We start from the raw sequence: 24,274 nt of genomic DNA on the forward strand, positions 1-24,274 counted from the left end.
CGTTCCCATGTGCAGGCAAAACGACGCCAATCGCACATCTTCTACCCAGTTTCCTGGGTAGGCGAAATAATATATACCCGAATATAATATATACTCAAGGGCCCAGACATCGTACTCGAACAAGACGTCTTTCGACGACAAAAAAATCATACATCGCCCCGAAGGGTGAACAACAAACGAATCGTGTTGTCTTTCGACAACCGACACAAACAATCATACACCACCACGAAGGGTGGGCGAACAAAAAAAATCGAACACAACTCAGAACAGGTACCCTGACAAAATGCCATGGGCATCGACAATAATAATCATCCATCACCCTCCCGGGTGAGAGAAACAAGGGTACTCAAACAATGGCTTCTTGTTTCGGTGTCTTTGGTAACAGACACCTGTCGCTGTAACTGTGCAGGTGAAGCGGCAATCATCGGACTTGCCAGCTTACTGCTTTGTCGTTTCTGCGTACTCAAGAGGTGGCCCATTCGTCCCTCCCCTCGAGCCGCCGTCGTTGTACTTCTGCAGGTGAAGTGGCAATCATCGGACTTGCCAGCTTGCTGCATTGTCGTTTTGCGGTCCCAAGAGGTGGCTCATTCGTCCCTCCCCTCGGGTCGCTTTCGTTGTACTTCTGCAGTTGAAGCGGCAATCATCGGACTTGCCAGCTTACTGCCTTGCTGTGGTAGTATTATTCATCAAGAGGTGGCTCATTCGTCCCTCCCCTTGATGGGATGCGCACCGCACCACTTTCCGTTAACCGAACAACGTCCGATCTCCGGCAAAACAACGAAGGAGAACATAGATAATCCGATCGAAGATTGGAACGTCATATCCGTGCTCCCAACGCAGTTCCTCCAGGAACTGTTCAGGACCCTCCAAGGCGTAGACTAGGTGTCCAAGGTGACCTGCCCACAGGGGGAACGACAGCAGAATCACCATCACCATAGCAAATACACCAAAGGAGAGCCGACGAGTTCCTGTCCACAACCCCCTCAGCAAAGCCGACCCTTCATGCATGTCTGACTCGTCAGACACAGTGACGGCGGGTGGGTCGGAAGGCCAAGCTCCTGGCATTTGAAGACCAGAAGGCGCTGCTCCGCCCATTTCCTCCCGCTGTTCTCCTGCATTCTGTCGAGCGCTGCAATTTGGGTTTTCGGCGTCCTCGACCCTCTTGGTGCCTTTCGAAACCCCCGCACGGGAATCTGTCCCTGTTGCAACGGCATTCTTTACCGAAGCGTCTTCGGGACTGGCGACCAGGGAAGAGGTGGAGATAACTCGAGAGGTTGCTGTGACCTGCAACCCCTCAGGAGACGACATAATGCTAGGACGAGCTTGAGTCCTTGCCGCGCGCGCCTCAAGCAACGCATCTAGGTGCGAGCGAGTAACTGTCCGCGGGCTCGGAACAACAAGTTCATCCTCTGTCTGCCAAGTCAGATCTGATTCATTCCGAGTCGGCTTAGTAGCAGCAGGCACACTCGGAATTTCCTCGACTGACGATGGCTCAGTTTGGACTGACTCAGTTGGGGCTGGCTCACTAGGAGCAGGCGCACCCACAACTTCACCGGACAAAGTGAACACGGATGACTCGAGCGTAGTGGACTCACGTACACTGGACTCAGGCACAGTGGACTCCAAGGCAGCTTGAGTCGGCTGGGAAACAGCTGGCTCACTCATGACTGCCTCGGTAGGCACCTGCACGGTCTCGAGCGTCTCATCTTCCTGCGATTCAACTTGAGTCGGCTGAGAAACAGCGGGCTCACCCAAGATTGCATCGATAGGAACCTGCTCGGTGGCCTCCAGGACAACTTGAGTCGGCTGCGAAACAGCTGGCACACTCATAGCTGTCTCGGTGGGCACCTGCTCGGTTGAGACAGTCTGGGTGTACTCCAGAACAGTCTGAGTTGGCTGAGAAACAGCTGGCTCACTCATTACTGCCTGTGTAGACACCTGCTCGGCCTCAACAGACTCGGTGGACTCCAAGGTGGTCTGAGTTGGCTGCGAAACAGCTGGCACACTCATAACTGCCTGGGTGGGCACCTCCTCTGTCTGGACATGCACAGATTGAGCTGGCTGCGAAACAGCTGGCACACTCATCTCTGGCACATTCGCGGCTGTATGCGTCAACTTTTGTTTCTTCCGGGCTGGCTGTCCGTCCTCGCTGGACCCAAAGATATCAGCTGTCCGTTTGAGTACTCTTCGTACAGAGAGATAGTCAACCCTCCGATGTACGCGAGGGCGGCCACTCCCGACGAGACGGTCGCGTCGTTTGAAGACGCGGAAGCGGTCGCGGACCCTTGGCAGACCAGGCTTGAGAGGGATGGCTGCCACGGCCTGCGCGATGACGCGATTAAGTGATCGCGTCAATGGGAGAGACGGGGGAGCGATAGCAGCATGACCACCAGATGACTGGCTCGGAGCCGCCAGGTCATCTTTGTTGTACAGTGTGATCACATGCGTCTGCTCCTTATCCCATTCCATGTGACCGTCAAAGGACTCGTCGTTCAACTTTGCGACTTCGGAATAAAACAGCTCGTCGTCGAGTTCCATCATGTCGTTAGTCTCCACTTGCTGAGGAGCGATAGTCAAGGTTGTAGCTGGTGCTTCTTGCACCACTACCATTTCGTCGCACACCTCGGCCTGCAACATCCCAGCAAGTTCTTGTCCCGTGGCATCGGTACTGATATTCACGGTCTCCACCTGCTGGGGAGCGAGGGTGGCGGTGGTAGCTGGTGCTTCTTGCACCACTACCATTTCGTCGCACACCTCGGCCTGCAACATCCCAGCAAGTTCTTGTCCCGTAGTATCGGTACTGATATCCACGGTCTCCACCTGCTGGGGAGCGATGGTGGCGGTGGTAGCTGGTGCTTCTTGCACCACTACATTATGGTCGCCCACCTGCGACTCATCTGCCTGCAACATGCCGGCAAGTTCTTGTCCCGTGGCCGTATCCATATGTGACCCAGCCCGTGATGGTTTTTGACTTATCAATGATCTAGTATCTTCCCGGCGCGAGCGGAAGTTAGCGTGTCGCGGTCCCTGGCGAATCGATCGAGGGACGATTCGCGGACGGAGAGAGGGAATACTAGGAGAATCAAGGACGTCGGGGCTAAGGTCATCATATTCGCGATCCTCAAGGGGGAGCGATCTCGGGCCACGTTCTTTTCCCTTGTCGAGTTGCTGCGGGTGGGGGTCGAATGCCTGCCCGTGGGAGCCTGGTTCCTGGCTTTCCACGACGTGGCGGCGCGCAATACCCACAGGGCTAGCCGAGGACTCGGCGCTAGTTGCCTTCCGAGTCTGGACCTGGCTTGCCCTTGTGCTTTGCATACTCGCGGCAAGCATTCTATCCGCATTGTCAAGGAGGCCTTTCAGTCGGTCCTCCGCACCCGCAAGGCGTGCCTGTCGTTGCAGGTTTCGGCCAGCCGCCCCAACCACCTGGCGAAGGTCATGCAAGTCTGCCTGGTCCCTCGCCAGCTTCTTCTTGCAATCTTGGAGGGCCTTTTTCTTGCCCTCCGCATGCTCCAGGTCAACAGATACCTGCTCCAGGTCGTCCTCAAGGACCTGGAATTGGCAATCGATTTGCGAGGTTCTGTTGGAGTTTGCCTGGTCGATCATGGCTTGCATCTGCTCATGATCAAGAAGCTTGGTGGTGTTACGGTCAGTCGCCATTTTGGATCGCAAAGCCGACGCCTGGGACCTGGCGTCGTTCAGTGCGTTCTCCTGGCGAAAGATTGTCGCTTCAGCATCAGTCAGTACTTCCAGCGCGCTGGCTTCAGGCTGTTTCTGAGGTGGTCGGATACCGGGGGGGGATTGAAGGGCTGTGTCGGGGCCCACCAGAGGGGAGGTCCTGTGCGGAGGACTCTGGGGAAAGTAGGAGGGGCGGTAGGTGGATGAGGGACGGTAGATTGGTGAAGGTGTGGCCGACGAAGGACCAGGCACCACCTCCGCGCCAATGGGTCCATTGCGGGAAGGACGGTACATGGCTGTGGGGGAAAGGGTGGCAATTGACACCGGGCCAGGTACCACCTGCGCGCCAATGGATCCATTGCGGGAGGGGTTGGCCGAGGCGATCAGAGGGATGGCGGGGGTGGGGGCACCCGTCATTTGGGACCCAGTGACGCTGTCACGGCGACGGCAGGTCCGTTTCTGTTGGTTTGCCATTGCGAGCTTTGAAAGATGTTAGAAGAGAAGCTGGAAAAGGTTGCTTGTGAAGGCAACTGTACCCACAGAAAAGGGGATGAAATGGGGCAGAATTTGGGTGAGAGTCTCTTTCTCAAATACTATGGGATCAAGTGTCAGAAACGGCAGATAGGTCACTTGGAAGAGTGGTTGGGACTAACCAGAAGAAGTACGAGGATTCACAAACTGTTTGGTCTTTGCAGATGAAGACGAATATGAAAACCGAGTACGATGTGGAAGAAAGGGAGAGGGGAAGAAAGAAAGAGAAGTTTTGTGGGAAGGGCAGAAGATATAGCCCTCGACAAACGACGTGACTCTTGAGGCCCAGGCTCCCCATTGGTCAATGGCCTGACTCAATGACTAGGTCTTGCCTCCCTGGACCAATCAACAGGCTCCCTCATTGTTTGTCAATGACAGGGTACTTCTTCAACAATGGCTATTATGACATGCTCAATAAAGAGAACAATGGGGTGTCTCCTTGGTGCCTTGAATGGTCTTTTTCTAGGAATAGGACGTCTCGTTCAACAATATAATACATTAATCAAACTTCTGAATCTATGTCTATTCAACTGTACATTTCCTAGAATTAGCTCTGCCTAGATATTGATACATGTAGACGCTCCATGTAGTTGCGGCTGAATGTGGTCGACTTGCCGAAGGTCAGTGCACTTGGCTTGCCAAATAGATTGATCTTCCGTGGTTTGATGAATGTATTGCCTACTCTGTGCCAATTGTGGTCTATAATCAAATCATCGTTGGAAGTACTGCCACCATGGCTCTTGATCGAAAGACCGGTCTTGTCCCTGTTGTTCTATCATCCGGAATGATCACTCATTATCAAGAGTCGATCTGCATGCTTTGGTGGTTTTCTACTACTCTATGATACGAAAATGTTGAGTTTCAAGCCCTCCTACACCGGAAATCACTGCTGACTGGAAGATCATTTCCCCCAGGGCCGCTCGTGAGGTCGTCACCTCGGTCCCACAAAGACCCCGAATAAGCGCACGGTACGGGTACGGGTACGGGCCGGGCCCGTCACAAGCAAAACCAGGCACATCCAGCAACCAATCAACAAGACGTCGCTAGCATTTTACGTTGCGTCAAAACAGAGAGACAACCATTAGACTCAGTCTACATCGCCAACAATACCCAATGGCCTTGACATTCGAGTTCGGCAGAAACTTGCGACAGTAGATCAAGCTAAGGTACAGACACTTTTCAGATGACACTTCCAAGCGAGACCTTAGCCGTGCAGTGGGACTTTGCAATCATACCAAGTGATCTTTCCAAGACAGTCAAACCACCACGATTCGGTGCTTTTACCGTTGGTGTGGTGGATTATAGGGTCAAGGTACGTGTCGTGTCTCTTTCGCTGAGATTACTTGAAATATTTCAAAGGATACTAACACTATGTTTACATTAGATTCCCTATCGAAAAATCGAGGATCCTTCAGACCATCACCAGCTCTTATAGCAAATATGCGGCAAGTTGTCTCACCCGCCACGGAACGAGGTACAACCTGTTGACTCGCCCTTAATCGTTTCAATCCTCTTTGGTAGCGGATCATTCAGATGAGGAGGGTCCGGGAGCTTTGGAAGGTTTCTACAAATGATGAATGATCTCTGCTGCGATAATAAAAAGAGAGAAAAAAACGATTCAAATGAACAAGACTCATTCTCAACACTAAATATCGATCGCTATCTCCAACTAATGGAGTGATTTGTCTACTCTATGGGTTGGCGCTCATCCAAGCAAGGTGACCGGGGCTCATTGATAAAGACACGGGCTGCAAAGAAGTCAATGTCGACTATCATCCGACTCATATACCACGAGCTTTGTCCTGGATCTGGGTCTAACTGCATGTGGAACGAGGGCTACTTATTATCTAGAGCATGTTTCTCCTACAGTGACTGACATATCTTGCTACGGATATTTCTGTATTTGCTTCCTTGACAATTTATATATAGAGCCATGATTATATAAACTGAAATAAACAATATATTGAAGAGGGAAATGCACGATGGGCAGCCTGGCCATGCAGGCAAGACGAGAACGACACACACAACAACACCAACCATCCAGGACGGTCAGCTGGCAAGCATAGGGACCACATAGATCACATCATAGTATACGATCTCCTAATGCAGAAACATCTCGCAACTTGCTTCTCATTTCCGGGGTGATGAACCGACTAGACTACCTGCTCTCTGGAACTCGACTTAGCAACCGGGCTCTCGCTTTTCTCTACCTGAAGGATAGGGCCACTAAACTAGGGATTCTGACTTTCCCCACTGCAATATATTGCTAGGATTAATAGATCCTCCGGTATGCTCCGGTATACTGATCTGCATACTCCGACACAATCCACCGGCCTGAGAAATCGGAACATGAAAACAAGTATATATGAACGCGTGTTGATGCTACTGGTCAACCTCCCGGAGGACCACATCATAGTCGGCAAGGATACTACCACCGTGAGCAGCAGCGTTCTGCTGAGACCTTCTGGTATTGCTGATAGGCTTCCCAGCCCATTTGTCGAGCACGATTGACCGCACCTCAATTGTATGTGCATCGAACATCCGCTCATATTTTATGAGGGATTTTTGGGCCTCTTTGAGGTCTTTCTGTGTGTTCTCGAGGCTCTTGAATGTCCTTCGCTTGGGCGTCGGCCTTTTTCTGGAGATCTTGGACAGCCTGTGACAGAGTCTTAAGCGTTTCCAGAAGGGTCGTTCCCTTACTGTTCGCCCATGCTTGGTGACTGTCGTCAAACACGACCGGGTCTGAAGACAATGCTTGTCGCATTATTGCAACTGAGTCTTCGCTCGTAAGCCCTGACAGAGTGTAATTAGCTTGGCCCTAGGCTAATTAGCGAATATGATACTGTTACTCAAATGAAGCGACTTGCCTCGGGTGGAAAAGCTCGCTGCAATGCGGGAATCGACTGCGGTACTGTGCGAGATGGCGGATGAAACGTAAGTTTTCTGGAAAATCTCCTGAATTGCGTGGAGAGGAAAAGGAAACTATCTAGGTGCTGGGACTAAATAGTTGTTGCGGAGAGGTCACATGACCTCGAACAGGTATGTACAATCAGGCTGAGAGGATCACGGGTAGTGGGTTTGTTTGTTGGGGTTGAGGACCATTTTATCTGATTTCTGACTCAGATTGCCGTTAGCCGTGTAATCAATGACGTGACGTGGGTGTACGATAGAAATAGCTTCAAGATGTGAGTACGCCTAGTTGATGTGAGTTCATCGTCAACAGATGAGCGTGAACTTTAGGTCCCGAGCGTGAGGTAATGCCACCGCTACCCTCGCCAGGCCACCGAAGACAATCATCTAAGCTCAGTTCGTCCTTACGTCGCCCTCATACCGCCAGGTCTCTTATATCTAGGCATATAAAATCTTCCTCTGCCATATCGTTGGTATTAACTGAGCCTTGTGCGAAATCTGACGTCGTTTCGGCCGCTATAAAAACTGAGATCAACCGGCTCGCTAGAGATTCATACTGGGTATGTCAGTCTACAGACCCTCAGATCTGCCATAATCGGAAAAGAAGACAAGTAGGTACGTGCTACTACTACTACTAGTTTGAATGGAATATAGCTAACCATATTTGGATAGGTAGACCTTTGGTTAAACGCGGGCCTAATCGACTTCAGCTTGATATCGGTAGGAAAGTAAGATACTATTGGTTAGCATGCGATAATAGTAAATTGCGTTGATTTAGTGAAGTTAACAGCATTAGAAATATCATAAATGAACATAATCTCTATCTACCAGATCCAGTGTGGTTATACGTAGGGGTTTTATCCGAAATACAAAGGTCTGAAGAGCCCCGGTGCAATCTCATACATTGTTTCATTCGCTCAAAGCTTAGACTTCTTGCCAGTCACGTTGGGTACATCATCCCCGGAGAGCAAGAAGTCCGGATAAGACAGACTCCCACCGGAAGCACCGCCTGCAGACATGCGCCAGTTTGCACCATCGACTGTTTATGTGTCAGTTCGCAACATTCATAATGTTCTTTTGTTATCTGACAACTCACCAACAAGTGTTTGACCAGTGACATAGCTACCAGTGTCTGAAAAGAGATACACGGTGGCATCAGCAATGTCGCGGACATGACCAAAGCGGCCGAGTGGCTGGGCCTTGGTGTAGGCCTCCAGGGCATCTGATGGCAGCAGACGTTCCAAGCCCTAGTGAATGGTAAGTCAATCAATTTTGGACACAGGAATGACACTGTTGAGACTTATACTAACCTCTGTCTGTGCAATAGGGCCCGGCGCAATGATGTTCGACGTCATTCCCCGAGGACCATATTCGATGGCAACACTGTGCGACAACGCATCGATACCGGCCTTGGCAACGGATACATGCGTCTGGAAAGGCATACCCCGGTAGTGAATAGTAGCACTGACGAAGATAATTCTTCCGCCAGTTCCAATCGGTGATGGTTGAACTAGGGGGTTGTCAGTGCCAATGGTTAACATATGGTGGGATTCACCGGACAGTGCACTCACGAGTCTTTGTATCCATTCTGTGCTTGGTTGCCGACTCCCTTAGATACGGAAGAGTTGCCTTGAGGGTATTGTAAGAGCCCAAGACATCAATATCCATGACTGACTTGAAAGCATTGACCGAGAGTTGCTCGATGGAGGCGAGGAAGTTACCCGCGGCTCCAGCACTGTCAGACACCATCAGTATGAGAATCGAAGACACGGTCAAGTTGATATATCAACGTACATGACAAAATCAATGCCTCCAAGCTCCTTGACACAGCGATCAACTGCTTTCTGCAAATCCTCGAACTTGCGCACGTCCACGGAACCAATCCCAATCACCTTGGCACCGGGTCGGGCTGTCGCAATGTCCTTAGCGACGCGCTCGGTCTTCTCTACATTGCGGCCAATGATGCAGGCGTTGGCACCGAGGTGTACTAAGGCCCGGACTTGGGCACTGCAGATAGTGCCGGCGCCACCTGTGCAGAAGACGACTTTGTTTGCTGGGTAAGGGAGTTAGTGTGGGTTGTGCGGTAGCGATGGATTCGGAGAGCCTACCGAAGATCCCATCCTTCCAGGAATCACTCAAATATTCCGTCTTGGGCAGCGGCATTCTTGTTACTATGTATGTCCCTGGATAAATTAGTTTAAAGATTGTGGGGGAGTTGGGGGATGTTCAGGAGGTGATTTGGTGATACCCGTTTCCCCACAGTTACCTCGGCTTCACAGTTTTATGCATAAAAGATTAGTGATACAAAAATACAAAGCTCTACAAGAATTATTGTTTAAACCGAAGCAGTTGACACCTTGCTTGATGAGCTGTATGCTGAGAATACATATTTAGTTCACATTCCGTGTACATATCTTGTCTGCCTCATCCTCTAGAGATTCAAGGGCGCTTCATAGACAGAAATGGCACATTTCCGTGCATTGCATTATTAGTCAGCAACCACGTGCCATGATGATATAAGATTCAGCCTCCATCTTTCCGCATCACACTTTGGTATAGAGATGAAGTTGACGTAGTGGATGAATGATGAACGTGACGATTGATTGCATAGTTGGTGAGTATTCCCCCGTCTTCGATATTCTTCTTATCACCTCATTGATTATATACTTTGTCCTCTACTGTCCGGCTGCATCCGAGATACATGAGCATGGTATACCCTAGTGAACCAATTGTTTCACCGTTGGTCGGCTTACCATTTATGCCTGTACTACAGCAAAATAAACAGTTATGATAATTAATTGACAGTATCCAGTATATAATTTATTTCCGAAGTATACTAGAAGGAGTTCCAAGTGGCAGAGGTTAGCTTATGTAGGTGTAGACGTCGATCTACGTCTAATATACGACTGCCTAGATAGAATCGTATACAAAAGAAAGTAAACTCTAGACAAGACTTATATCTTCACTAATTTTACTGTAGTAACAACATATTGATTGCCCTCATTGCGATGAAGAACAACCGTTCGCTGATTGGCTGTCGCGTAGGCGGACCGCGACGTCACCGAAAAAGAGCCACCTCTTATTTGCATTGTTGACGTGAATCATCGACTCGATTCATTTCAGATTCTGTTATATTTGCCAAATACAGCTCTGAGCCAAGCAATTGTCTTTGTATTCTGCATTATGGCATGCCCCATCAGCGTTAGCAAGTTTGTTGGCACTGTCTCCCTCGGTCTTCTTACCGTACGTCAACCTCATCTATCGCATCATAAATACGATATACAAAGACTAACAACATGTTTCGAATCTACAGGGCCTCTCTTACTCCACATCAGCCATTACAATCCCAGCTCTGCAGCTCCTTCCAACAGCGACAACTGCCGCCCGCTCTCTGAACGAAGTGAAGCGCCTAACCCGCCGATATGCCCTCCGGCTCTCCTTCTTGACCAATACCTGTTTCTGTTTCGCATGGTGCCTCTCATCTCCACGCCGCCGACACCCATATATGATCTGGATGTGTGCATTCTCTACAATCGGTGCCCACGGTGTTGATTTCTGGTTCCACCGTCACCTCGGCTTCAAGAACTGGGTGTCAGCTGTGATCCGCGATGTTTCCCACTTTTCTCTGATCCGGGACTCAAATACAAGCAAGGATGAAGACCTTGTTGTGGTTGAGGCCGAGGACGACGTGAACGGCGAAACCGTTCAGCGCGAGATGGACCGGGAGCGCCGGCTCAACCAAGCGCGCACATGGTTGTCTGGTATTGCACTTTCGATCGGCATTGTTGGTCTTTGGGGGGACAAGAGATGATTTTTCTTCTCTTTCTTCTGGCCACGATGGCCTTTCCTCATGGTGAACACTAGTTGTGGTTCCATATCTATTTTCTAGCAAACCCTTTTCGCTACTGTTTCTTTGATCACGTCTAATATGTTTTACGCCTGATACCTTTCGTTCTGCCCCTCTTTTCTCTTGCGTATATTTTCTGTACATCGATGGGAACCGCTAGGAATGGAGTATCTTCTGAACTTGAACCCGGCGTATCTGAGCCATATCTACAGAATCGCTAATCCGACCACCCAAGCTAAAGCCTATCATCTCTCATATGTGCCTCAACTTGACTAATATTCGTGGGAAGTTCAAAGTGAGGGAGAGGCTGATATGGAAATTGACATTACAATTTTTTTATACAACAATATAAAATGCAGATCGGCATAAGTGAATGTCAAGACAATCACTCCATATAGACAAACAAGTATTACGATCTCAAGTAGATGGTCACATGCAAATCATCCTTATCCTCCCTTTCTTAATAGTACCTAAATCCCTAGATAACTAAACATTTATAGCCATAGTAGGTAAGTCGAAAGTAAACGATAAATAACAGTAATATTTGACTGTAGGGCACGCAGATAACATGTCCAAAAATATAGGAGATAGGAAGAAGAAATAAGCACAGAACATAAAGCAAACAGAGTGAAAGCAGAGTGAGGGCATGGTGAGGAGCCGTTCTCACATTGATATATACGTAGTACTTAGGAGGGGTCTATTAGGGTCATATTGTTATAGGAGCATAACGCAGCGAGATAGATTATAGCTAAAGAGCACTAATATCAACTCTACTTTTTCTAATTACGTACTAGGTATAGCTATAAATACCGTCTTCTCCCTTTCTTCTTTCTCTTCTCTTCTCTCTTAACCCCCTCCGTCTCTGCAACATCTTCGCCAACTGGTGCTATATACTCGTGCCGTCTGTGAACGCATATCCTTCTTACTTACCCCTCGTGCTCTACTAACATACATGGGTATAAATAGTCACTTCTTCCCTTCCACCTTCCACCTTTCTTCTTCCACCCTCCATCTTCCATCTTCCAGTTTTTGCCTTCCACGACTGAACGTGGCAAACCCCAGTTTGTCAGGTATCTATTGACCTGGATGCGGAGGGTAAAAGAAAAAGGCCCTCCAAGACTGCAAGGAAAAGCTGGCGAAGGACCAGAAAGCCAGGAACCAGGCTCCCATGGGCAGGCATTCGACCCCCACCCGCAGCAACTCGATAAGGGAAAAGAACGTGGCCTGAGATCGCTCCCCCTTGAGGATCGCGAATGTGATGACCTTAGCCCCGACATTCATGATTCTCCTAGTATTCCCGCTCTCTGTCCCCGAATCGTCCCTCGATCGATTCGCCGGGGACCGCGACACGCTAACTTCCGCTTGCGCCGGGACGATGCTAGATCATTGAATAGTCAACAATCATCACGGGCTGGGTCACATATGGATACGGCCACGGGACAAGAACTTGCCGGCATGTTGCAGGCAGATGAGTCGCAGGTGGGCGACCATAATGTAGTGGTGCAAGAAGCACCAGCTACCACCGCCACCATCGCTCCCCAGCAGGTGGAGACTGTGGATATCAGTACTGAAGCCACGGGACAAGAACTTGCTGGGATGTTGCAGGCAGAGGTGGGCGACGAAATGGTAGTGGTGCAAGAAGCACCAGCTACTACCTACCCCCACTATTGCTCCCCAGCAAGTGGAGACCAATGACCTTAGCCCCGACGTTGATGCTTCCCCCAGCATTCCTTCTATCCCGAATCGTCCCTCGATCGATTCGCCGAGGATTGTCACGATACACTAGCTCCCGTGTGTGCCGTGAGGATGTTATATCATTGGACAGTCACAAATCATCTACAAATATATTTGAAGTGATCACTAGTTACATACTCCGTAATTATGCCATGTACCCCTATTGTCTGACTAGCTATGATTAATATCGATTAGAAAGAATATCCAGGGACCTAGAACTACATCAGGGCTTAAGGGTCATAGCCAGACCAATGATCTGAAGAAATAAAATTAATCCCAATACGCTAAGGACAATGGCGGAGTCGTCGGAAATGAGCCCCTTGGCGCAAAAAGAATAAAAAGGACATGGCAGTGCAGGTTGTGTTACTGTGAAATAGAAAATAAATTCAGATCAAATCTATAAGCTTGAGAATCATGGTCAACTTCACCATCGTCAATGGCCAAATCTACACGCCAGGCCTGGCAATCGTCGATGCGCCACAACCCAACACGCCCCTCGGAGGAGGCAAGTCAATCCGCCAAAATCTACCAACTCCTAATTAATTTCTTAGACAACCTGCAAGTCGCAATCGACGTGTCTGGCAATGGCCAATTACCATGGCCGGCATCAACTCAACCCGACTCATCGACCCGCTTCCACAACATCACACTCTTTTTAACATCCGAGTCGCACAACTTTACCATCTCCAACGGCACAAAGCCCGCGTCTAACACAAGCTATGTCGGTCCCGTTTTGGACCTGGAGCCCTCATCCACAGTCAAACATGTGAATTGGATTTGGCCCGAATGCCTCGTGGGAGACGGCTCTGGCTCAAAGGACTCGGCGCGCGGGGCATACAATATCTCTATGCACCAATCTTTCCGCTGGAATGGGACCGATTATTATACTGTCTTTGACCTGCCGATCTCTGTCACCAACAGTATACCCAAGAGTGACGATGGGATCGACTGCGATCTGCTGGAAAACAAGCTTCTTAGCGCGACGGAGATCGGCAAGAGCTCGGATTCGCTACCTGGGCAGCCGTGGATTGAGGGTGGAGTTAGCACGACAGTATCGAGTCCCGAGGCGACTCAGACAGGGTCGGGTAATCGGTGTCATTCGGGATTCAGGAGAATAGCTGGCATTGCGATTGCCGCGACGGCTATTTTACATTTCTTGGGTTGAGGTTCCTGGATATCATGGGGTTCATCTCTATTAATTATTAATTTTAGCATTGTTTTTGTCTTAATATATCAGTACAGAAACAACCGGCTTACTTCCACGTGCGACCAACTATAGTGTAGATTCAAATATGGCTGTCATAATTCGTCTATCGCCGATCACCGATTTCTACTCCTTCTGTTAATGATCGTCGTTGGTAATTTCTGCTTTCGGAAGTATACATTCTCATGTTGATTTTGGACCTTGGGAATATCCCTTGATTGCCTAGCTCTCTCTCCCAGCAATGTCTCATATCCTCGATCAAGGGTTCCTTCCACATCTCCAGTCAAGTATGTCAAGAAGATTAGATCGCGCACACCGGAACCGACACCAATCCTCCAACTCCCTCACTTTCCATGCCGATTTTGTCCGCCTCCCGACGAGTCCTCCGGTACCGAATCGCCCGAGCTCTGCTCATAATCTTCGCAATATGGAATCTAGTCGAGATACATCTGATTCAGCACCGAATTCATGAAGCAGATCACGCTATCCCCCGACACCGGCCGCAAAAGCAAGAACGAATATATATCGCAAGCATCAATTGGAACAATGAGCTCGTATTACGCAGTCACTGGATCAAGGCACTCACACAGCTGGTCATGAAGCTTGGTCCGGAAAATGTATTCATCAGCATCTACGAAAGCGGGAGCTATGATAACACGAAAGGCGCATTGAGGGAACTAGATTGGGAACTCGAGCGGATGCGGGTACCACGGAATATCACTTTGTCGCCTGTGACACATGAAGATGAACTAGCCGCACCCGCGAGGGGTGAAGGCTGGATTCGCACTCCCGATGGGAAGAAAAAACTCAGACGAGTGCCGTATCTAGCGCGGATACGGAACTTGAGCTTGCTGCCTCTGCATGATCTCGCACGGCAGGGTATCACATTTGATAAAATCCTGTTTCTGAATGATGTTGTATTCACGGTTCGTTTTAATCATCCTATCTTCTGTGGAATGTGTATTCTAATGAAGGCTCTCTTTTTTGATCAGCCGAACGACGTTCTCGAACTTCTATATACTAAAAACGGCGAATACGGCGCTGCCTGCTCATTGGATTTCTCTAAGCCCCCGAATTATTATGACACATTTGCTCTCCGGGATAGCGAGGGCCATGAACCCATCATGCAGACATGGCCCTATTTTAGCTCTGCGGTATCGCGACACGCAATGAAAAATTTGTCTCCTGTTCCTGTGACGAGTTGTTGGAATGGCATGGGTATGTGGACCTCCACTCTAGGAGCGTTGCATCAGCTAACATACATATATCTAGTGGCGATGCCCGCAAGTCCATTCATCGACAGCCCCCCACTTCGCTTCCGAGGTATCCCCGATTCACTGGCGAGCTATCATCTTGAAGGCTCTGAATGCTGTCTCATCCACACAGACAACCCGCTATCAGTGGAAATGGGTGTTTATGTGAACCCTTTAGTGAGGGTTGGGTATAGTGGCGCCGCATATACAGCTATTCATCCGGTGATGAACTGGCTCTCTGCGAAAGCGATTCTACAAGGGTTGTGGGTCAATCGACTACGGCGCCTGGGTGTCACTTCATGGCTGAAAGAAGAAGTAGTTCGAAGGCGGTTAAACGCCTGGAGAGCCTTGAGTACTAGGAATGAAGAACGTGGGGACATTTGCATCATCAATGAGATGCAAATTCTGCATCGATACGGGTGGGCCCATGTGTAAAGCAGAGCCGGTGGCACATCGCTTGTATATATCATTTAGTCTCATGTTGCAGTACTAGTATTATGCCCAGGCGCTTATAATATACTTAATATCTTTACCTCGCAGAATATATACTTCGGGGAAAAAATAAGAAAACCCAGTTTAGAGATTAAGTTCTGCAACAGCCTGATCTACGATGCATATAGATCGACTACTGATATTCAAGCGCACTCCATATATCTTGTACACCATAAGGAAAACACAAGCTTCAGCATCTAATGCATTCGACTTTAGCCTAATCTTCAATTCCCGTCTTTTCCCAATTGATATTTTACACCCCCGAGGCCGGCGCAAAAACGAGCGATTATGTAACCCCGAGCCGCCTAGGACTGTATCAAAAGCAAAACCCCCACTTACCCTCCATAAACCACCCAAAGCCCCAATAACACATAATGGCAACAATCCAAATCCTAGACGGAGGCCTTGGCACCTCCCTAGGCGATCTATACAACATCAAATTCGACTCGACAACAACCCCACTCTGGGCCTCACACCTGCTAGTGAGCGACCCAGCAACGCTACAAGCATGCCAAAGCGACTTCGGCATTGCTGGAGTAGACGTTCTCCTAACAGCAACCTACCAAGTCTCCACTGAAGGATTTGCGCGGACCAAAACCGCCGAATTCCCAGACGGGATCCCCCGCAGCGCCGTAGGGCCCTTCCTACGGAAAGCCGTGGACATCGCCGAGCAAGCGAAGGTGCGCGAGAGCGCCAGCGTCGCGCTCAGCCTTGGCCCTTACGGCGCCTGCATGATCCCCGGGCAGGAGTATAGCGGTGCCTACGACGCCGCGCATGACTCCGAGGAGTCGTTGTATTTGTGGCACTTGGATCGGCTGCGGATGTTTGCTGAGGCGGAGGGGGAGCTTGTGTCGCGCGTGCGGTATGTTGCGTTTGAGACGTTGCCGCGGCTTGATGAGATTCGCGCTGTGAGGAGGGCGATTCGCGATTCTGCTTTTGACGTGCCGTTTTGGATTGCTTGTGTTTTCCCGCGCGAGGATGATCTCTTGCCGGATGGGAGCTCGGTGGAGCAGGTTGTGCGCACTGCGATTGCGCCTTTGGATGGTGGGGCTGTTCCTTGGGGGATTGGGATTAATTGTACTAAGATGCATAAGCTGGCTGGGACTGTTGATTTGTTTGGGCGCGCTGTTGCGGAGTGTGTTGCGGAGGGGCAGGTGTCTGCTGTGCCGAGTTTGGTTTTGTATCCTGATGGGACGAATGGGGAGGTGTACAATACTACGACGCAGGTTTGGGAGAGACCTGATGGATTGCGTGATAGTGTGAGTGCTGACGTGAGTACTACTCTCGGGAGTCGGGTGGGAAGATTGTGGATTTTGCTGACGTGAATTTAGCGATCTTGGGAGGTGCAGTTGGCCCAGGTGGTCAATGAAGCCTACGAAAAGGGCTATTTCAATTCGTTCCTTGTGGGTGGGTGTTGCAAAGCTTCTCACCACGATATCAAGAAACTTGGAGAGCAATTCAAGACTCAATAGGGATTCTGATCACGTTACGAATGAAGTTTGGAATGAAAGCTGAATAGAATAAGACATTATAAATCGGGCAGGTTGAATTGCCGGCTCTATATGGGGATATTTATACATTATACAAGTCATTTAAAAGAGCCAATCGGTAAACTTCGTCAACGCATTGCGATTGGGGTTTTCAACATGCGTGATCTCCCCATCTACAAGACGGCCCGACCATAGGTCGATACTGGCGGCACGCTCAAACTACATTCAACATGTTAGCAACTCTTCATAAAGAAACAGAAAGAATAAGAGGGGTGAACTAACCTTGGTGCGACGCCAGATCTTCCAGCAAATGATGGGGAAAATGAAGATAGGGATACCGATGTACGACGCAATAAAGTTCGACGTATTCCAGTTGCCCTTCAAGAAGACGGGGAAACCTGCAACCAAAGTGATGATGATGGAACCGATGAAGCCCACCCACGCGGCATAAGGTTGCAAAGGTGCTTGCCATGGGAGTGTGTCTCGGCTCACACCTTGTTTCTTCATCGCAGCAAAGAAACGGATATAGCACAAGCAAAGGGTTGCCCAAGCAATCAAACCGGCAATGGTGCTCAGGTTCAAAAGCCAGGTGAAAGCCTGTGCTGCACCACCGGTGCCGAGACTCAGGTACGCCAGCGGACCAAAGAGCCATGCGGCAAGAACGGCATAGTATGGCACGCCAGACTTGTTCACGCGCGCGAAGATCTGGGGCAGTTGCTTGTCTGTAGTCATAGCGACGATCATGCGAGATCCGACCCAGCAGTATGAGTTACCGGCGGACCACGCGGCGATGAGAATGCATGCATTCACGATAGAGGGCAGAGCCTTGATGCCGGCGTTGGTGATGGCAATGACGAAAGGCGAGCTGTTCGCGTTTCCAGTGCCAGAGACAAGGCCTTGGGCTCTTGGATCCACGATCATGCCGATGAGAAGTGCTCCGAGAATGTAGAAGATACCAATGCGGTAAGTGACACGGCGGGCGGCCTTGGGGATGGCACGGTGGGGATCAACCGATTCGGATGCGGTGATGACGACGGTCTCGACGCCAATGAAGCTGAACGAGGCGTTGACCAATGAAGACAGGAAGCCCAGGAAGTGACCTGTCGGACCGGTGATACCGTTGTAGTCTGTCCACGGGCCAGGGTGATGCCAGTAGCGGAATCCAATGGCGCCGCCTTCGGGAGCACCCCCTGCAGTAATGACAATGGAGACAACAACCAAGCCAAGGAAACAGAGGACCTTGACGGCACCTCCAAAGACTTCGGTTTCACCATAGAATCGCACACTCATCAAATTGATAGCCAAAATGAGTACCAATCCAACACTGATCACCACGGCAGGCGTGAGATCCGTCCAATATGAAACAATAACGGCGGCCGCGGAGACTTCTGAGGCGATGGCGATTGTGTAACAGTATCCGTATGAAATAGCGAGGGAGAAACCAACAGCCGGGTCGATGAATCGAGTCGCCCAGTGAGGGAAGGATCCAGCAGTCGGGAAAAGCGTCGCGAGTTCGGCGATACTTTGCATCACACACCACAACACTCCTCCCACAATAATATAGGCGAGCAGCAAACCGGCCGGGCCAGCTTTGGCGTAGGCCGCACCAGTTCCCACGAATAAACCTGTGCCGATACCACCGCAGAACCCAATCATGGTAACCTGGTAATTGCGCAGGCGTCGCTGCAGGGGCGCACGACCACCGACATTGAGCTCAAACTCGGCCTTGGGATTGACATCGTAGTCTTCAAAATCTGCGCCGGGCGCCGACTGGACGTTCTCGTTGTCGTAGCCGGACTTCTCCATGTTGTCGTGTGTAGTGCCGATCATCTAGGCTAGGTCTGCCTTAGTAGATCTTACCCCGGAGACCTGAGGAGTGACCGAAATGCTTAGATGGGAGACAGCTTTTTTTTCCGACTTATTATTCAGTCTCGGTCCAAGCACGACATCGGGACTTCTATTGACGCCAAATTGTTCTCCACAGTGGGGAGACTCATTGGACTGCGTCGCTCGGAGTTCGGCCTCTCCCCACTTTTATAAGCGGTTGACTAACTTTTTCTTCGTTTTGCCATAATCGCAATTGAAGGCAAATCATGGCATTGATTTGGTGGTTCGGTATCGCAAAGCTTGGTGGCATAGGCCGGCATCGTGGGAGCATTGTGGCGAGTGAATCAGGTATTTTTGCCCCCAAGGTCCCGTGAAAAATGGATGCATCTGGAAACCACGTGCTTCGCCGGATAGATCCCCGAGAATGTAAGCTTTGCGCCTGGGATATGAGGCAACCTTGTTATTCAGCCTTAGTCATCAATATCTTGAGGTATCTCGGTGTTAGGCCTCCAGATAGTCACTGCGGAGCGAAGTACGGAGTAACTGATACCAATTTCCGAGGCCACATAGCCGTTCTTCTCCTCGACGTCCTGCCTTTTTCTGATCATCCGATTTGCATTTGCCGGTATAAGTGCCATTGAACCCTCATTGAGAATTGATCGCCGGTTTTTGGGGGCATTTGTATGAGACTTCTTAATGGCGATCGACTACGTTGTGTCTGTATTAAGAAAACAACCAGTATCGATTCGACTAATATGAAGTGGACAAGGGGAGAAAGAGAGAAGAGGAGGGGAGCGGAACTATCTAGGAACCCAGTACTTCGTTAGCCCATGGGACTTTTGTCTCCTGTTCGGGATCTACACGAATGGTTTGTGCGCCACAGCTGACAGGGATGGGTGCCTTGTTGTCGGCGTGCCGGACGATCTAGGAACACCTGCTCTGGCGCTGCGTAAATGTCCCTGTGCATCCTGTCAGTACACTCTCACGCATGCTTCCTCACTGTAAGGTTCCCTTTCCCACTTGCCCACCATGTGTGGCTTTTGTGTGAGGTAGGTAACTGAAGGCAAGCATCACCTCGCGTATGAATCAAAGGACCAGTCAATGAACTCGTGCTTTACACTTTCGCCCCACACACCTTCGCCTAGCAAAGGATCGCTTTGGGTTTTCTGGCAATCCTATTCGCTTGTCAGACGATGTGCTTCCACTAGTTATTGAATTTTGGCATTGGTCGTGATTGCTCATACCGCTGTTTGACCGTTTCTATGACATGGGGCACCCCCATTTTTGTTCAACAAACGTCTATTCGGAGAACGCTAACCAAAAGTTGGAAGAGATACAGAGTCAGTGGCAACCGAAGGTATTCACGATTGATGTCCCGCCGCTCTCCAGGTTCCGGCCACTCGTTCAATCTTCTGCATTTTGATCAGTGGCTGGGAAGATTCCTTGCGGTGCTGGGGAAATAAGGATACTTCTTATTTTTAGAAGGAAGCAGTCCAATGCGTCAACAATATTCAAGTCAATTCGGAGCGCACAGGAAAACGGCCCATGGAACCTTCTGCTGTCGAGACTAGTATGTACAAGCATATACACCGTTTCCTAGAACAACATATGCGTAGTGATAGAATGTAACTTTGCTTATGTGACTATGGGAAGACCTATCTTTTCGCTTAAAGACATGATAGCTGATCCTTTTAGCATTACGAAGCCTGATATGTCTCATCTTTGGAAAACGGAACAGTCGTATATGTGGAAACAGAACGTCCGTGGACAGGAAATGTGACTTCTTAAGACAGTCACCTCGTGCTTGACGCTGTTTCTGTGTCACCACTGCAAAAGAATGCTAGAAAGGCATCCCTACCAAGATCACTGTTGACAAATTTGCTTTGGTTTTTGATGGACCCTCCATGAAGGTGGTGCTTACGAACTGATGTTGGCTGGTTCGTATTAAATATGTCGCCATTGAAGACGCAAGAGCTGTTGTCGACCTCAATGTCTTTGCAGCAATGGTAGACATGCTCGGGCAGATCATGATCACAGCTTTCAAAGAGGGTGCAGTTGCGCAAAAACAATTTGTGCTAAGCAGTGGACATCAGATGGCTTTCAACACCTGTAATTTATTGATAGAAAACAAATTGAAACCAATTAAGCACAAAGACGGTAACAAGATTGACAAACCCAAAGGCCGTTATGAAATCCAATTATAACAATTCGCAAAGTGACCCTTCAGCAAACAACAATGCAGTATTTCACAACAAGGTTTGTCAGATCTCCATGGCTGGTCCCATCACAGTGAGAATCCGGCAATACGCGGAGATTCCTCCCAGTAGTGTTTGGGCTTCAATCCAACCGATCGTTCTTTAAGATCAAATAGTAGGCACTGTGCCGCCGTCAATAATATAGTCCGAGCCAATAATGAAGGCGCCTCGATCTGATGCCAGAAAGGCTACCAGCTCGGCAACTTCTTCGGGCTTGCCTGTTCTGCCGAGTGGTATTCCTCCAATCATGTCCATGACTTGTTTGCGTGCCACTTCTTCTGGCATGCCACTGTTGTGTTGGAAGTCGGCGATCATTTTTTTTGCTCCTGATGTCTCAATAAACCCGGGAGAAACCATATTGACTCGGATTTTGTTTGACGCAACAGATTTGGACAGACCTTTGCTGTAATTTCTTAATGCCGCTTTGGCTGCCGAATAAGGAAGCGTTGACTGGGGCTGGGGTAGGAGATGTGCAATTGAGCCGATATGAATAACAACGCCGTGGTTCTGTTTGATCATGCCGGGAACAAAAGCCCGATCTAGCCGGACTGGTGCCATCAGGTTCACATTCATGACATCTTGCCAGAATTCATCACTAAGTGTCTCGAATCCTCCAGGTGGTGCATCACTGGCACCAACGTTATTGATGAGGATATCAAGCCCGCCCCATGTCGTTTGGAGATGGTCAACTACCAATTGCACGCCTGCCGCTGTTGCGATGTCGGCCTGGATAAACAGAGCGGTTTCCAAGTTTTCAGCTTTGGGAGAACGAGCAGTCACTGCTACAGTCGCGCCACTCAACAGAAAACGGCGAGTAATAGCAAGTCCAATCCCTCTCGTCCCTCCCGTAACGAGAACGCGCTTCCCTTTGAATTCGTTGGCAAAAATGTCAAATTGGTATGAGGTCGACATTGTAGATATTCTGGCCAGAGATGCTTCTGACATTCCTTGGTAGATTAACCCGGTGCAGGTGCAGCGCACGATATTTATCAGTGGCTGCGATCGAATCAGACTCGATGGACATCCGTCGAGCCATCGTGATAGCTCCGCAACGATGTTGTGCATGATTGGGTAGATTGGGTAAATTGGAGACTGGGTAGATACGACTTCCTGTAATGTTCCGCTCGAGCTCCGCAACGGTGTGGAACAATGCGTCCTGTCTATTCACCGCGCCCTTTATCGTCATCTCTACGTATACATTTGAAACAAAGCAAATATGGTGACAATTTGGCCATGAATACATACTACCGTCTGTTCATGTATGCACGCACGATCTTGATTGTTCTTTTAGACATCGCTGCTGCGGCGGAAGTCCCATTTTGCTACTTCCGACAACCATGGCTAGACTTCCGCAGCGAGCACAACTCAATACCTATGACGTCACTGCTGACAGAGCAGGTTACTCAGATAGGCTTTCCCACGAATGTAGATGTTACCCACAGAGGGGTACACGTGACCATAATGTAACTAGTACCCCGCTGCTGTAGCTAGCTAATCCATCATCATCATTCCCCTGAGCTACCAGTGTGTCATCTGGTAGCATGTCCGTTCCGATCTAGGAGCAGCTCCTATTTTGACGAAGGACCCTAGTTTTGTTTTTTTCCATCAAAATTTTAACTTGCAGCACTGGCAGCCGGTGCTGCGCCATATCTTAGGCGACACTGGTACCCAGTGTAGCCACGATCCAAACAGACAGTCAAGCCGGCAGAAAAGCGATCACCCCGCCCCTTGTCCTAAGCCACCTTCAACCAACCAATACAGAGCTCGATGCCACCACAGGTGACAGGCGAAAGGGCACTGCATAGAGAACGCCTGGAGAAAGCAATCTCGCTCTCATACCAGCTTCTGCTATACTTCGAGGACAGCACCAGACCGTACGCCCGGCACCTCAGCTCGGAAGCAGAGTTGTACATTCAACAGATCGCGTGAATCCCCCGCCGACACTCGAATCCGAGCGAAACGTACGATCCTCGCACCAAGCACTAATAGACCGAAGAGGGCACGCCAGCAACCGTCCGCTACCGCGAGTCTTCCAGACCAAACCCAAACAGATCAAACCCAAACGCGAGGCATCGGAACCATCAGCCTCGACGAGATCTCTCTACCAGAAACAAACACACTGGAGCTCAACGAGGATCTCACTACGGCACAGGCAATACGCAAGCTGGTAAGGATAGACGCAAGTGCGACACACCCCGAAATTATGAAAGCAGCGTACCGATTGGAAGCGCTGGCTGCAGCATGTGCAGTAAGCCCAAACGCCTCGGTACTCCTACAAAACATCCGCCAACATGGGCTTTCCGACACGGACGCAGACACATTATTTACGCTTACGTATCCACCCGTATTGCCAACATACGCGCAAGCTGCGCTAGCCAACGCTCACAACCCTGAAGAGAGAGCAGTAGTCAGAGACGCGCTCCGCTTTATCGCAGGACAGAACGCATTCGCAAACGCGATCGAGAGCTCTGAAGGGCCCGCGACCCAACTCTTCCGTCAACTTAGCCATAACTGGGAGACAGGAAATCCCAACATCATTACAAACTCGCCCGAGGGTGCTCAGGAACCCAGAGCCCCTTGAGCGGTAGCAACACCCCGGCACCCAGGGTACTACTGCTATTCTTCCGGGTCAATGACGTTCCCGGAAGCCAGGAACGCCCATACCCTCTTCAGCCTCCCGGAAGCCAGGAGCGCTGATGGATCCCCCTTTTTTTCCTTTTTTACTATTATCACTTTCTTTTTTATCGCACTAACACGCCGACCGGGGCGGTCGGATTTCAAGCAGGGGCAGATGTTACCCACAGAGGGGTACACGTGACCATAATGTAACTAGTACCCCGCTGCTGTAGCTAGCTAATCCATCATCATCATTCCCCTGAGCTACCAGTGTGTCAGTAGATTTCCAATTTCCAATGGGGAGCTCGCCATAAGCTGTTTAAGAAAGGTCACCCTTGATACATCGTTTATTGTCAAATGTTGGTTTTCCCACATTGACGATAAACGTTCGAGTACCAGAGAGGCGTATCAAAAACGTGGTAGTGCGGCCAAAAACGATA

The 24,274-nt window shown here is 49.8% G+C and overlaps 11 protein-coding genes across 11 annotated transcripts; 6 read left to right on the forward strand and 5 right to left on the reverse strand.

The window, feature by feature from the left end:
- Positions 1 to 744: 744 nt before the first annotated feature.
- N7518_005516 (uncharacterized protein) lies at positions 745 to 4,149 on the reverse strand (the record flags this gene model as incomplete). The annotated part of the gene is made up of 1 exon (XM_057186443.1): positions 745 to 4,149. One exon carries the CDS (start codon positions 4,147 to 4,149, stop codon positions 745 to 747), a length of 3,405 nt encoding a protein of 1,134 aa, XP_057043213.1.
- Positions 4,150 to 5,389: 1,240 nt separating this feature from the next.
- On the forward strand, positions 5,390 to 5,641 carry N7518_005517 (uncharacterized protein; the record flags this gene model as incomplete). The annotated part of the gene is made up of 2 exons (XM_057186444.1): positions 5,390 to 5,518; positions 5,591 to 5,641. The coding sequence occupies 2 exons, from the start codon at positions 5,390 to 5,392 to the stop codon at positions 5,639 to 5,641; spliced, it is 180 nt and encodes a 59-aa protein (XP_057043214.1).
- A 947-nt stretch (positions 5,642 to 6,588) lies between these two features.
- N7518_005518 (uncharacterized protein) lies at positions 6,589 to 6,917 on the reverse strand (the record flags this gene model as incomplete). The annotated part of the gene is made up of 2 exons (XM_057186445.1): positions 6,589 to 6,862; positions 6,907 to 6,917. 2 exons carry the CDS (start codon positions 6,915 to 6,917, stop codon positions 6,589 to 6,591), a joined length of 285 nt encoding a protein of 94 aa, XP_057043215.1.
- A 1,116-nt stretch (positions 6,918 to 8,033) lies between these two features.
- On the reverse strand, positions 8,034 to 9,279 carry N7518_005519 (SDR family oxidoreductase; the record flags this gene model as incomplete). The annotated part of the gene is made up of 6 exons (XM_057186446.1): positions 8,034 to 8,155; positions 8,213 to 8,363; positions 8,427 to 8,626; positions 8,688 to 8,851; positions 8,911 to 9,169; positions 9,225 to 9,279. The coding sequence occupies 6 exons, from the start codon at positions 9,277 to 9,279 to the stop codon at positions 8,034 to 8,036; spliced, it is 951 nt and encodes a 316-aa protein (XP_057043216.1).
- Positions 9,280 to 10,299: 1,020 nt separating this feature from the next.
- On the forward strand, positions 10,300 to 10,927 carry N7518_005520 (uncharacterized protein; the record flags this gene model as incomplete). The annotated part of the gene is made up of 2 exons (XM_057186447.1): positions 10,300 to 10,359; positions 10,430 to 10,927. 2 exons carry the CDS (start codon positions 10,300 to 10,302, stop codon positions 10,925 to 10,927), a joined length of 558 nt encoding a protein of 185 aa, XP_057043217.1.
- A 1,122-nt stretch (positions 10,928 to 12,049) lies between these two features.
- N7518_005521 (uncharacterized protein) lies at positions 12,050 to 12,658 on the forward strand (the record flags this gene model as incomplete). The annotated part of the gene is made up of 1 exon (XM_057186448.1): positions 12,050 to 12,658. One exon carries the CDS (start codon positions 12,050 to 12,052, stop codon positions 12,656 to 12,658), a length of 609 nt encoding a protein of 202 aa, XP_057043218.1.
- A 475-nt stretch (positions 12,659 to 13,133) lies between these two features.
- Positions 13,134 to 15,589, forward strand: N7518_005522 (glycosyltransferase family 69 protein; the record flags this gene model as incomplete). The annotated part of the gene is made up of 5 exons (XM_057186449.1): positions 13,134 to 13,782; positions 14,128 to 14,289; positions 14,340 to 14,827; positions 14,894 to 15,119; positions 15,174 to 15,589. The coding sequence occupies 5 exons, from the start codon at positions 13,134 to 13,136 to the stop codon at positions 15,587 to 15,589; spliced, it is 1,941 nt and encodes a 646-aa protein (XP_057043219.1).
- A 431-nt stretch (positions 15,590 to 16,020) lies between these two features.
- Positions 16,021 to 17,118, forward strand: N7518_005523 (homocysteine S-methyltransferase family protein; the record flags this gene model as incomplete). Its single annotated transcript, XM_057186450.1, has 2 exons — positions 16,021 to 16,917; positions 16,978 to 17,118. The coding sequence occupies 2 exons, from the start codon at positions 16,021 to 16,023 to the stop codon at positions 17,116 to 17,118; spliced, it is 1,038 nt and encodes a 345-aa protein (XP_057043220.1).
- Positions 17,119 to 17,238: 120 nt separating this feature from the next.
- Positions 17,239 to 18,942, reverse strand: N7518_005524 (putative amino acid permease; the record flags this gene model as incomplete). The annotated part of the gene is made up of 2 exons (XM_057186451.1): positions 17,239 to 17,355; positions 17,419 to 18,942. The coding sequence occupies 2 exons, from the start codon at positions 18,940 to 18,942 to the stop codon at positions 17,239 to 17,241; spliced, it is 1,641 nt and encodes a 546-aa protein (XP_057043221.1).
- Positions 18,943 to 21,326: 2,384 nt separating this feature from the next.
- On the reverse strand, positions 21,327 to 22,130 carry N7518_005525 (SDR family oxidoreductase; the record flags this gene model as incomplete). The annotated part of the gene is made up of 1 exon (XM_057186452.1): positions 21,327 to 22,130. The coding sequence occupies one exon, from the start codon at positions 22,128 to 22,130 to the stop codon at positions 21,327 to 21,329; it is 804 nt and encodes a 267-aa protein (XP_057043222.1).
- Positions 22,131 to 22,985: 855 nt separating this feature from the next.
- On the forward strand, positions 22,986 to 23,799 carry N7518_005526 (uncharacterized protein; the record flags this gene model as incomplete). The annotated part of the gene is made up of 2 exons (XM_057186453.1): positions 22,986 to 23,143; positions 23,208 to 23,799. The coding sequence occupies 2 exons, from the start codon at positions 22,986 to 22,988 to the stop codon at positions 23,797 to 23,799; spliced, it is 750 nt and encodes a 249-aa protein (XP_057043223.1).
- Positions 23,800 to 24,274: the final 475 nt, after the last annotated feature.

The sequence above is a fragment of the Penicillium psychrosexuale genome (assembly GCF_028828465.1).
Source record: "Penicillium psychrosexuale strain IBT 29551 chromosome Unknown utg000003l, whole genome shotgun sequence".
NCBI classification, from domain to species: Eukaryota; Fungi; Ascomycota; class Eurotiomycetes; order Eurotiales; family Aspergillaceae; genus Penicillium; species Penicillium psychrosexuale.